General features: G+C 24.3%; 1 protein-coding gene across 1 annotated transcript; it reads right to left on the bottom strand.

Moving 5' to 3' along the window:
• Positions 1-11,736: 11,736 nt before the first annotated feature.
• Positions 11,737-13,204, bottom strand: N7518_003492 (uncharacterized protein; the record flags this gene model as incomplete). The annotated part of the gene is made up of 5 exons (XM_057184419.1): positions 11,737-11,742; positions 11,858-11,950; positions 12,628-12,706; positions 12,812-12,877; positions 13,170-13,204. The coding sequence occupies 5 exons, from the start codon at positions 13,202-13,204 to the stop codon at positions 11,737-11,739; spliced, it is 279 nt and encodes a 92-aa protein (XP_057045869.1).
• Between the last annotated feature and the right edge of the window lie 1,780 nt (positions 13,205-14,984).

The raw sequence follows: 14,984 nt of genomic DNA, 5'->3' as shown, positions 1-14,984 counted from the left end.
GAATATCAAGTATAGAGAAAGAAAAGAAAAGAAAACAAAATGTAAAATAATAAATAGGTCTTTATACCCCTTTAGGGGCAAAGCCCTATCCTTACTTAACCTAGAAGGAAGGTACAATTACCTATATAAACGAGAAGGAATAACTAATAGTATAATCCTAAATAGGAAGGTATAAGTTCTTTAAGTACTAATTATAATATAACCCCTAGGCAAGAATATATTTAGTCCCTAAATACTAGCTTCTTATTATCTATATAGTTATCTAATATCTAATTATTCTATATAGCCTTAATCTATTCTTATAGATATATCGGTAGTCTAGGCTTTACTAGATAGGTATTATAGAATTCCTTAATTATTTCTAGAGTATTTTTAAAGTTACTAGCTAGGTACTATATAGGATCTAGGTTATATCCTAACTACTATATATAGTATTATAGCTTCCTATAATACTTTCTTATATCTAGGATCTTTTTAACTTCCTATTTATTAGTCTATCCTATCTATATTAGAGGTAGTAGATCTATATATTATCTTATAAGTAGTTCTATACTTACTACCTTCTATAACTTACTTAGGTTAAATACTAGGTAGATATTAATTAACTATAGTAGTTCTAACTTATATATATTCCTAATCTTTTTAATAATCTTATAGGGTCTACTAGTTATATAGGAGAGTTTTTAACTTAGATAGTCCTATAACTAATCCTTTATAGTAATAAAGACTAGGTTACTAATATTAAAGTCTTCTTTATAATAATAATAGTTAGCCTATTATATTTATAGTTCCTATAACTTTATAATTTATTTATATATATCTTCTTAGATTTATTATAACTTTAAGAGTTAATTAGCTACTTCTTATTTATTATATATTAGTCCTATATAATTCTAGTTAAAAGATATTACTAGTTTATAACCCTATTTAATAAAGAAAGAGGACCTCTTTATTATATCTTATAGAAGAATTAATACTATAAAATCTACTATTAGTAGGTATTCTAACTAGTTATCCTTATTATATTTAATATATAGTCTTAATTATTATACTATAAACTAATTTATAATTTTACTCTAGCTATCTATCTATAGGTAGTATATAGTAGATAGTTTTTACTTAATCCCTAGGATTCTATAGAACTCTATTTAGAACTTAGAGATAAACTATTATTAGAATATATGTATTCCTATTTTAATGATATAATTGATGATGTCATTGATTGCTTACTTTGTTATATCTAAAGAAAGTCATGATTTATCTGAAGAAAAGTCATGAATCATCTAATCTTTGATTTACTGAGTTATCCGCGATATTTGATTGCTATAAGAAAGCCCTAAATTATACTAAATGTTAGTTAGACAAATTGACTATTTCATCCTATAATATATACTTTGATCTTATCTTTAACCTAATACTTGACTGCCTAGCTGTTTATCTGTTTAAATACTATATATTTAACCCCTCGAGAGTATATTATAAAGCCTTATACCTAGTTCTACTATATTCTAATAGTTATAAGCCTAGCCTAACCCTTTTATCTAAAGCTAATATTAACTATCTATCTAATCTAATCTTATCTTATCTAATCTTCTTCTATCTAATTTTACTACTATAATAGAAGTAAAATCCCTAGTTATACTTAGTTAGTAATCTAATTAGTTAATCTAGTATATATATATTAGATTAATTGCTATTAGTTATAGACTATAGGATTATATTAATCTAGAAGAAATAATAACCTAACTAATACTAACTAAATCTATTTATCCTATCTTTATTAAGATATTTATAAATAATAAATCGATATTTACTTTAACTAATTATTAACTTTCTCTTTAGTAAGAATTGAGATAAGAATATAAGATTAATTATAAATGATTTAAGATAATTAATAATAGGGCTTAAGCCCTATTCTATACTATTATTAGATTAATCTTAATTAATAATAGATAACTAATTAGTAATACTATAGCTAGTTAAGATACTTTATCTATATTATATAATATCTATATACCTATAAATAAATCACAAAAATATTATATAATATACTAATAGTATACTTTATAGTAAGGACTATTATATAATCGATTAATTAAGAAATAGCTTATAAATTAGGAGAATATCTATATAGAAGTATCCTAAATAGAAATCGCCGAAGCTATAGGATTATATACTTTATATAACTTTCTTAAAGCTATAGGATTATTATCCCTATATTTTACTAAGTATTAGACCAATTATTTTATAATAATTAAAGAATTAGGTAGAATATTACCTAATTTCTATTTAGTAATTAAAAAATACCGCGATTCTATTTATCTAAACCTACTAAAGATTATAATAAAGGTTATATATACTACCTTCTAAGGAAATAAATAAAGTAGTAAAGACTAAAGCGGTAAAGACTAAAGTAGAAAAAACTAATAGAAAAATTAGATAAAACTAATATATAATCTCTAATACCCTTACTAAGAAGACCTAAAGTAAGGAAACCATATATTTAATAACTACTACTATATTAATCCTAAGAAGAGACTAAATAATTAGAAAGTATTACCTAATATAGAAGAATAATTCGAAAAAGCCTATTAATATAAAGGTATTAATTATATATATTAAAATACCCTAAAAAAGTATACTTTAGATAATAAAAAGAATAAAATAATAATAATAATAATATAATTTAGTAGCTATACTACTATATAAATATAGAAGTTATATAATAATCTCTTATATAATCTTTAGGTATTTGATATAGGTTCTAATACCTATCTATATAATAATATAAGTAAGTTTATCGATTATATACCGAATTTATCCTATATTTCTATTAGAGATATAATTATAAAAATTGATAGTCTTAGGACTATTTTAGTAGAACCTACTAAGTTACCTAATTAAACTATATTTAAATTAATAAATATAGTATATTCCCTAGGTTTTTATCTTAACTTAATATTAGCTAGTTTAGTAGAGAAAGTAGGTATATAGTATAATAGATAAAAAAGCTACCTTAAAAATAATAAAGGAAGCCTTATTTATAAGGTTAAGAAGGATTCTAACCTAATTTTTATCTAATAGTACTAAAATTCCCTTAATTATCTATTAAAGATCGATAATTAGATTAATATAATTGATTTATCTAATCTTATTAATTATATAACTATACTAAATGTCTTATATATAATATAGTTAGCTAATCCTTATATAGTAAGTAGGTTATATAATCTATAGTATACCTATTTAGGCTATCCTAATATATAAGTACTCGACTATCTTAAAAAAGTAGCTAAAAATATTAAAATTAATAAGAATTTAACCCTTTCTTCTTATAAAATATACCTAATTTCTAAGGTAAAAAGATAGATATCCTATCGACTAATTATAATAGGAGAAAATCTATTTAAAGCTATCTATTAGGACTTAATCTATATAATAGAAATATATAATTATTATAGATATATCTCTTATCTAATTAATCCTATAACTAAATACTAGATTTTGTCTAATCTTAGTTATAAAGATTAGGTAATAGATATAGTTTAGATAAAATTTACCCTTATTAAAACCTAATTCAATATTAGACTAAAGGTTTTATATTATAATAGAGATAGGAATTTACTCCTATTCCTTATAGAATATAAAGAAAAAGGAATTAAAGTTTATATAATCCTACTTTATTAACTTAAGTAAAATAGCTATACTAAGAGATTAGGTACTTTAATCTTAATTATAGTATATATTATACTTATTAATACTAATTGACCTATATATTTATAGCCTAAGGTAGTTAATACTACTATTTATATCTAGAATAGGCTCTCTAATAAGTAGCTAAACTAGATATCTCCCTAATAAGTACTAGTTAGCTAAATAGTAATACCCCTAGTTTATATAATAATAATCCTATCTTTATTAAATATTAAGATTTATAGCTATAAGGCATATATTTAAATCCTATTAATACTATACTTATTTAAAATAAGTATATATATATAGATTAGCTATCTTATTAGATATAATATATCTAATATATAGTATATTTAGATACCCTAATCTAGGAAGATTATATATATATATAATATTATCTTTAATAAAATAAGCTTCTATACCCTAGAATAGGAGAATAATATTCTAGTAGTAAATAAGACTAATAAAGTGATCTTAATACTAATTTAGTCTAAATTTAACTAACTGATTAATAAAATTAAGGTTACTAAAGAAATCGATATACTAGATAAAATATATAATAAATAAATAGAAGATTAATTAATAACTAAGGTATCTAAATAACCTAAGGCAGAAGAAGTAGAACTAGATAAAATCCTTAGTAATTAGCTAGTAATACTAGATAAGAGCGAACTAGACAAAATCCTTAGAGATCAGCCTATTATACTATTAGAAAGTAATAATTAATTATATAATAATAGTCTAATAGTATTTATTAATAATTCTAACTTTAATAGAGATGATTATATATCTCTAAAACAACCATTCTTACTAAACGATAACGATAAAGAATTACCTAATAAGAAATATTAGATAAACCTAATTCTAAGCTATTTATACGCGTTTTTAATAGTATTACTCTCTTAACTAAAGAAGATACTAGTTAATAGTTTACTAAAAGAACTAGATAACTAGTTAGAAGTATAAGTTTATACCTATAAAGCTAAATGGTACTATATAATATAAGTTAAATATAATAAGCTGAATAAGATAAATACTTAGATACCTAAGAAAAACAATTATATAATATAATTATATTTAGATAAATGTGGAAATATATTATAGAATACCTGCCCTAGGTATTAAATTCTTCTAATCTAATAGGTATTTAAATATAAATCAGATAAAAACGGCTTTTTAATATAGTTTAAAGCTTATATTTATATTTATAGCGACCTTTAGATTATTAAAGATAAAGAAGACATTAGGACTATAACCCTAGCAGCCTATATCCTATCTTTTTAATATAGTTTAAAGCTTATATTTATATTTATAGCGACCTTTAGATTATTAAAGATAAAGAAGACATTAGGACTATAACCCTAGCAGCCTATATCCTATATATATTACTAGTAATAGTAGCTATATTTAATCTAGAAACCTTCTAAATAGATATAGTAAATACATTTCTTAATAGTTCCCTTTCACCCTATCTATACTACTAGTTTCTACTAGGTTACTAATAATAAGGGTATATTTTATAACTAAACCAAGCTCTATATAGTTTATAAATCTTACTATATTTATAGGAAGAAACGATTAAATTAAAGCTTATTAAGATAGGCTTTTATCCTATTCCTAAAGACCTATACCTTTTCTTAGATAGAAAGGTTATAATATAATTCATATACGAGCCGCTACCATATACAACCCGCTACCCCATCCAAAAACGCGTCCATGAATTAGTACCTAGTTAATTCAACTACCTACTATGCTACCAAAACGCTCTTAATCCTCTAAAGATTTAATAGAGAAAGAGGGTAGGATCTTATTAGCTATCTAGGCTTTTAAGAATCAAGAATTTTCTAATATTTCTACTACCGCCTGTACTTTTAATATACTACGTTTAACCCTTTAGGACTACCTTAATGGTATATAATACTACGCGACTTCTTATACTAACTTAACTAAATTAACTGTAATTAAAGAGGAATCTCTTCGAAAATAGATAATCTCTATAGATTCTTATAGATCGGCCCCCTAGCCCTCTATAGTATAAGAAATAGTAGATCTTCTTCTTAAATAATATAGAACTACCCTAGTTATTTTAATTAACTAAAATTAGGTTATATATTTTATTAAATAGTACCCTACCCTTATATCCTAATTCTTAAGATATTATAATTATAAGTATACAAAATATAAAGACCTAAGGATTATTAGAGAGTGGTTTAATCTAGTTTAAAAAACCATTCTTTAGTATAGAATCGATCTAGATAATATTTATAACTTTAATAAGATAGGTTTTACTATAGGATTAACTATAATAATAAAGGTTATAACTAGAAGTAAATACTATAGTTAAAGATTACTTTTATAACCTAGAAATTGCGAGTAGGTAACTATAATTAAATATATAAATATAGTAGGGTAGGTACTTCCTTTATATATGATTTTTAAAGGTAAAGTCTTTATTAAATCTTAGTTTAATAGCCTTCTAGATAATTAGTATTTTAAAATTAGTCTAAATAGTTAGACTTCTAATAAAATTAGACTTCGCTAGCTTTAGAAACTCTTTATACTATCGATATTATTATATATAGTAGGAAGGTATCGACTTTTAATACTTAATAGCTATAGAAGCTATTTAATACTAAAATTCGATAAAATTTATAAGTAAAACGATATTATACTAATTTATATACCACTATATTCCTCTTACCTTTTATAACTACTTAATATCGGCTGTTTTATAGTCTTAAAACGTATATATAGTTAGTTAGTTAAAACGAAAATATAGTATAGGATTAACTATATTAATAAACTTGACTTTCTCGAAGTATACCCTACTATATAAATTAAAGCTTTTAAATTAGAGATAATTAAAAACAGCTTCTTAGTAGCTAGTTTAGTACCCTTTTTACCTAATCGGGTCCTTTTAAAACTAAATATTTATCTTCGAATACTAACCCCCCCCCCTAGTAGGGGTAGCGATTTAAGCTAGAATTTTATACTAAAAATCCCTACTACTAGGAAAGATCTACGTCGATAGGCTTTGTTAATTAATGCTTTTGAGATCCGACGGCCACTACTCCGCACAGTTACCCATTAGACCAAAAGGTTATAGCAAAGTCAGTTTATGGGAACTGACTTCACTGCAGTGGTATATATATATTAGGTACCCTACTATATGGGATTATATCCTCCCCTACTAAATGTAAATCATACCTAGGATTTTTGCCCAATTTTTAAGGTTAATCTTATTAATCCTTAGGCTAGAATTGGTTAACTAAGCCGGAAGATCACTATCTCTAGTTTCTTAGTAAGTAAGGCTATATATATATATATATCGCCCTCTAAGGGACCTACATAAGAGTAAGGCAGAACTCAAAGTAGCTTAATATAGGCCTTATCTAGGTTAAGTATTAGAGGCTATTATATAATTAATCTAAAGGTATGATTATAATAATAGGTAGATAAATTCCGTATATACCGGAATTGAACTATAACCCTCTAAGACCCGGTTATGAACTGACTTTATGAGATCCGACGGCCACTGCTCCGCACAGTTACCTATTAGACCAAAAGGTCATAGTAAAGTCAGTTCATGGGAACTGACTTTACTGCAGTGGTATATATATATAGGTGGCCTACCACATAGGATCATACTTTACTTTATATATAATCTCGAAGCCTAATAAGTCCTTCTAAATATATATTAAACTAACTTATTAAAGGCTGCCAGCTTACGATATATAGCGCTATTTTACTAGCGAAAGAAAACAAGGAGTTACAGGATAAAAATAAGAAGAAGAAGCAAAAATGGACCTAATCTAGAAGGCAGATACCCGCTGAAGAAGGCCTCTTAGTTTAAGAAGCTTCTTAATTGATTACTAAGGTAGTAGAAGTATTAGAAGTACCTCTATACCCCCCGCGCGGAAGCCCTCAATTAGGGTTAGAACCATATCTATAGGCTGCAGTAAGGTATAGTGGGTATAGAAGAACCAGGCATAAAATTAATAGGTATCCAGAAAGATAGTTGAATTTAGTTTAATTAATTTAATGGCGTTATGGTTGAGATAAATGTATTTAAAAACTAGATTATTGAATGGGGTGGCGGGTTATATGTGGTGGCGGCTCGTGTATGAATTACGTTATATACTTAGATTACCTAATAGAGACTACCCCTTATTTATATTATATCGAACCTTTATAATATATAGTTATAGGGACTCCCTATAATACTATAGCCTAATAAATAGGCTTCGATTAATTAAACCCTTCCTTCTATTATAAACTATCCTCTTATAGATACCTTAGAGTTAATATAGGAAACTACTATACTATTAGACCTAATATTAGTATAGTACCCTATAAATCCTTCCCTATTAATATTTAATTAACTAAGGAAATATATTAAAGAAACTAAGGTAAGAGAGGAATATTAGAACCTCCTTATATAATTAGAAATCTTAGAATAAGTAAAGCCTCTTACTCTAATAAGTATAAATAACTATATTATACTATAGGTTATTAAAAAATACTATATTTATATATTAAGAGAGCCTATAAATATTAAACTATTCTATAGAAATATAACCTAGGAATACTATATCTTTATTAACTAACTTTAGTTATACTTTAATAAGTACTAGTAATAGTATAATTTTAGCCTATATAAAGTAGAGGCTATAATTAAATAATTAGATAATTAAAGGAATAATAATTAGTAGTCTTATATAAAGATATTTAAAGAGCTTACTATCTAGTAAGATTTCTAGGACTTCTATCTATATCTTATAAATAATCCTTAAAATATCTATTAAGATATTATATTAGAGTATAGTATTCTATAGTAGAAGTAATATTAATCTATATAGATATATATAATATAGCTTAATACTATTTATTATTATCTAAAGTACTTATATAGTTAATAGTATTAAAAGAAGTACCTCTAGGCTAAAGTAATTAATACTATTTATACTAAGTTATTAAAATAGCCTACTAAGCTAGAAATAGTAGAAAGCTAAATCCTTAATTAATAGAAATTACTTTATATATAGAAAGAGAAAAGCGCTAATAGTAGTAAGAATAATACTATTAAAATAGATCTAAGCTTAAATATTAGTCTTAGCTCTTATACCTTATTTATATTAGATATAAAGAAATATAAAGCTAAGTTTAAAAATAAAGGTAAGGATAAGTAGGGTAAAAAACCTAATAAAAAGTATAAGTATAAGTATAATAAATAAAAAATAAACCCTAATAGTATCCCTTATAGTAACTACTTTAAGTATAGAAAACTAGGCTATTATATAAATATTTATAAAGAGACTAAGAGGGATTTATAGTTAAAAAACTAAGTACCTTAATATTTATAATATTAGTAGTATTAGGGCTTAATAATATTAAGTAAGAATTAGAACTTACTTTTATTTATAAAGTTAGTATTAAAACTAATAATAGGAAGTAAACTATATAGATACTAATAGATAGTAAGGCTAAGAAAACCTTTATTAGTTAGAATTAGATTAAATAGTACCTTTTATATATAAATATAGGCTCCTTAAAACCTATTATAATTATAGATAATTATATAGTCTAATTCTATAGCTTTTAAAAGCTAAATAGTAAGCTATAAGATAGTAGGGATATAATATATAGCTATATACTTTCCTATAAAGTAGTTAAGATAATAGGTTATAATATAATTATTAGTTATAATTAGCTAAAATCTATTAATCCTAATATTAATTAGAAAAACTAGGTATAATATTATTACCTATCTAATAAGAAGACTAAAAAGATAATTATAGTAGCCTTTATATAAGAGATCCTCTATAAGGCCCTTCCTTATACTTATAGTATATCTTTATTTAATTATAAAAGGTAAGCCTATCCTACTCTTTACTATAGTATAAGGTATAGAGAAAGATTTATCTATTTAGTATTTAGACTAAACTAATATCTTTAATCCTAAAAAAGTAGGGAAGTTATTAAAGAATAATAAATATAATTATACTATTAAAATAGAAGTAGGTAAATAAATTCCTTATAAGCTAATCTACCCTCTTTCTAAGATAGAACTTATAGTACTTTAAGATTATATTAAAGAATATATTAAGAAGGGCTAGATTAGGCTATTATAGAGCCTAGTAGGTATACCTATTTTATTTATACTAAAGAAAGATAGAGGGTTATATCTATATATAGATTACTAGGGACTTAATATATTAACTCTTAAGAATTAGTATTCCTTACTACTAATTAATAAGACTATAGATTAGCTATCTAATATAAAGATCTTTATATAGCTTAATTTAAAAGATATATATTATTATATTTAGATTTATAAGGATAATAAATAGAAAACTATATTCTAGACCTAATATAGTTATTTTAAGTATATAGTTATACTATTTAGATTAGTAAATATATCTATAATATTCTAGTTATATATTAATAGAGTATTAAGTAATCTACTTAATATCTACTATATTATATACCTTAATAATATCCTTATTTATTTATAAACTAAGAAGTAGTATATATATAATATATATAAAGTACTAGATAGACTAGAATTGTGCCAAGCGCCTAATACATATGTTATGTATTGGTATACCCCACTTAACGATAATTTTCACTTAACAATAATTTTAGTCTTCGTTACCTACTTTATTAATATCCTATACCCTACTACCATAGTAGATTAAATTGAAAATCTCGAGGATAGAATCTTAGAGGCTATTTATACTTACTATAAAGCCGAAAAACCTAATATCGCTTAATTAGTATAGGAATTTAAGGTTCTATACTAACGGCTTTACGCCTATATTTATAGGTATAGGACTAAAACCACTACTACTAGTCTAAAAAAGACCCTAAGCCTAATCTAAGAGAAAGTTAAGAATATAGATTAATACTCTCTATATTAGTAATATAGTAATTCCTAATTTAATTCTTAAAGAGGTTATAAATTTAATTCTATACTATACTAGAAGCGATTAGATAGTAGGCTTAAATTAGGTCTATTAGTATATATAAAGACTATTACCTATAATACCCTATATATTCCTAAAAATATCTAAAAAATCGAGGGTAGATAGTAAGTAATATAGCCTACTACTTCTTTAGTTTAATAACCTTAATCTTCTCTTTAAAAAGTATTACTTTCTACTAAATAAGATCTTTAACTAGGATAAAACTAACTACTAAATTAGTTAAGGAAAATACTAAAAGGAACTTATATCTAATATTAATTTTACTAATTAGACTAGTAGTTAAAAGGAATTAATTACTAGTATTAAATATATAAGTACTAATAGTTAGGTTATACTACCCTAGTTTTTACTAAGGGGTTCTTTATATATAGAAGAGTGGTATAAAAATATTAAAATACCTAATTTTTAAATTAAACCTATACCTAATAGCTAGATTAATAGTAATACTACTTTTAAATAGCTTTATTCTTTTTATAAAGCCTTAATATCCTAGGTTAAGAAGGGTAGACTATACCTACTTCTTATAGATAACTATTACTCCTATATAATAATTAAGTTTATTAAATTTTATAACTAGTATTTTATTATCCTCTTCTTTTTTTACCTTATATAACCTATTTCTATTAACTACTAGATAGTTAAGTATTCTAAATACTAAGCTAGTCTATAATCTAAAGAAGATTAATAACTAATCTTAGGTAACTAGATAATATATTTAGTAAAGTATAGATAGCCGTCTTACTATCCCACCCTGACATTATCAGGGTAGGTCTATCCCATATAACAGAAGATTCCCACAAAACAGAAGATTTTCAATTTTACCATAACTTCAAATACCTATTTATATATAACTACCACGACTATCTAAATACTATTTCCTAGGACTACTATACCTAGCCGATAATCTAGCCTTACGTTTAGCTTTAGCTGTATCCTTTACTATTTAAGCCTATTGTTTAATTTCTGCTAACTAGGCGTGTTTTTCTTATAGCCTCTGAATCTTCTTCTAGTCAGCTTCCTACCTTTTTTTAATTTATATTTACTAGTATAAGTACTATTAGACCTATATTAAGAATTAATTTATAATTTTTAGGAGTACTTACTTACGATCTATAGTCCTAAGACTTCTTTAAAGAAACCTTATAAATTTTAAGCTATTAGGCTAGAAGAGAACTTACGTTTATACTTCGATAAATATACCTTTTTATATATATAGATAAATTATCTAGCTTAACTAGATTATTAAGAAGCTTATTATTAAGCTTCTTAACCTATAGGATAGTATCTAGTAGTAAATTTATTACTAAACTAGATAGCTTAGGGGGGGATAATAGTATATTAATAATCCTTAGGACTTCTCCCTTAAGTACCTATTCCTATAAAGGACTAATAATTTTCTTAGGATTAAAAGGAAAAATACTATAAGAACTAAAAGATAATCTAATAGTTTATTAGGTAAAGGTATTACTTTATATCTTACTAATTATCTAGAAAAAATCCTACTTTTAGCTAATACTTCTACCCTATATTACTACTTTATTATTTGACTTTTTAAAGTAGTATTTAATATATTAGAATACCTAGCTATCGAGAGGTTAGTATAAGTAGGTAGTATAGGGTAAAAACTAGATTAGGATAATAAATTTATTAGTATAAAAGGTAGTAAATTTAAGTAAGGTATAAGATAGATAATTATCTATTAGAAGAATATAGGGCCTATCCTTTTAGACCTAGTTTTTTATAGCCTTATAAAAAGAATGAAGCTATTTAAATATAGTATTATTATTAATCTACCCCTTAGGGGTAGGTTTAATATAAAAATTAGGGATTATAATATTAGTATACTATTCTTCTATCTACTAGTATCCTTTAACTAAGAACTATAGTAATATCGCCTAACTATCTATAGTAATATATTTAATACTAGTAATTAATTTAGTAAGACTACCGGTAGTAATATAACTAGTCGAATAAGAAGATATAACTTTATATAGCTTTCCTTAGCTAATTTAGTAGCTAGTCTTATCCTAATTATAAATCTTATAAAGTAGGAGTTTATACTCTTCTATAACCTTTAAGAAATAGTAAAACCAAAGAGTAAGACCCTTAATACTCTTACTATCTATATATACCTTTTCCTTAGGTTTTTATATAATATATTTAAGGTAGGGGGGTAGTCTAGTAAGGAAGCGATATACCTAGTTATAACTAATAGAAATATTATAACCTATATATTATAAAAGTTGGTTTATAGTCTCTTTAATCTCTTTAGGTATAGGTTAAATATAATTGGTATCTAGTAAAGTAGCCTAGCTAATAAGTACCTTTTCCTAAATTAGACTAAGTGTTTTAGAAAGGTCAGTATAGTTAGAATAAGTCTTACTACTATAGATATACGTATAGAGGGTTATATATAAAATAGAGAATTCTTGTGCTAATAGGGCGATTTTTGGTTTTTTTCTTTAATAGTAGGCTTTAACAGCTAGTTACATTTTATCCTCTGAATATTTAGCTTTTTTCGGCATTGTATTATGGTAAAAAAATTGGTAGGAAGTTGGTATAAAAAGAAAAATCTTCTGTTTTATGGGAATCTTCTGTTATGTGGGATAGACCCATACCTGGAATAGGTATAGGGGCGGTAAGACAGCTATAAATCTACTTTTATGCTAAGAGGTCGCTATTCTTAAAGTAGAATTAAAAAAGGCTAGTACCTCTAGATTAAATATAGAAACTAAGAAAAATAGATAATCGATTCTTAGAATATAGGGCTTAGTACTAGTACTAATCTATATAAATAAGAAGATAGTAGATAGGTAAATAGCTGATTCTAAAAAGTTAGAGTAGTTCTAGGTAAAATATACTAAGAAGTTAGAAGCTAAATAGTAAGCCTAAAAGGCTAGGGATTTAGTTAAGGCTAAGTATAAAGCTTTAATATTAGTAAGGAATCTTAATCATAGAAATTAATATATAGATAGTCAGGGTAGTTACTTATAAATATTAAGTTAACTAGAATTATTTTAATAAAATTATTATTAAGTGAAAATTATCGTTAAGTGGGGTATACTAATATACGGGACGTGTTTTAGGCGCTTAGCACGATTATATATATAAGTTATATATAAAAATATCGAAATATACCTTCTATATAAAGTTAGTAGCTTTTCTTAGCTTCCTAATTATACCTAAGGGTATATCTATAGAACTAGAGAGGATTTATACTATCTTAGAATAGCTAGAACTATAGTACTTATATAATATATAATAATTTATTAGTTTTAGGAATTTTTACTAGTAATTTATTAAGAATTACTTATATATTACTATATCCCTATCTAAGTTAATAAAGGGTACTCTAAAGAGGAAAGGTATAAATTATTAAAAGTAAGGCTTTATCTTTATACCTAAAGTAAGGGTAGCCTTTAAAGAAATAAAGAAATATTTCTTAAGTATACCTATATTATTCTACTTTAACCTAGAGAAATCTATATAAATTAAGCTAGATAATTTAGGATTTACTATAATAGTAATTACTATATAACTAGATTCTAAGGGTTACTAATACCTAATTACTTTCTAATCTAGAAAGATAATTAGTACTAAAATATACTATAAAATATATAATTTAGAATTACTTATAATTATTAAGTTATTTAAATATTAGAGATACTATCTTAAGGGTAGTAAATTCCCTATATTAATACTATCTAATTATATTAACCTATAATACTTTATAACTATAAAGGAGTTAACTAGATATTAGATAAAGTAGATAGAGAAGCTTACTATATTTAACTTTATTATTAAGTACTATTTAATAACCTTAAATCCTACTAATATACCTAGTTACTAACTAGACTATATATCTAAGGAAAGAGAGTTCTTAGAGAACTTACTTTTACCTACTTTTTAGGAAAAGCTATAAAAGAGTCTTAATAATAATAAAGAAATAGTATAAAGATTATAATCTACCCTAATATATAGGGTTATAGTAATACTAGATCTAAAATTATATATCTTTATAAAGGTAGTTAATATAATATTAGTACTTAAATCTAATTATCTATATAGTATAGTAGAGGACTATAATAATATAGTATATAATACCTATAATATAAGTATTATAGATAAGTATTATACTACTAATAATATAGGAATTCTAGACCCCCTAGTACTATACCTAATAGCTATAAGAGCTTTTTAAGGTAAAATAGTATATATGCTAGTACTAAAGAACTCTATAATAGAATTACTTTATATAATATAGGATTATAATCTAATATTATAGGATATCTATATAAAAATAGA

This window comes from Penicillium psychrosexuale (genome assembly GCF_028828465.1).
Source record: "Penicillium psychrosexuale strain IBT 29551 chromosome Unknown utg000002l, whole genome shotgun sequence".
Taxonomy (NCBI): domain Eukaryota; kingdom Fungi; phylum Ascomycota; class Eurotiomycetes; order Eurotiales; family Aspergillaceae; genus Penicillium; species Penicillium psychrosexuale.
The sequence above is the reverse complement of the archived record's forward strand: the minus strand, read 5'-3'. Positions and strand labels throughout refer to the sequence as shown.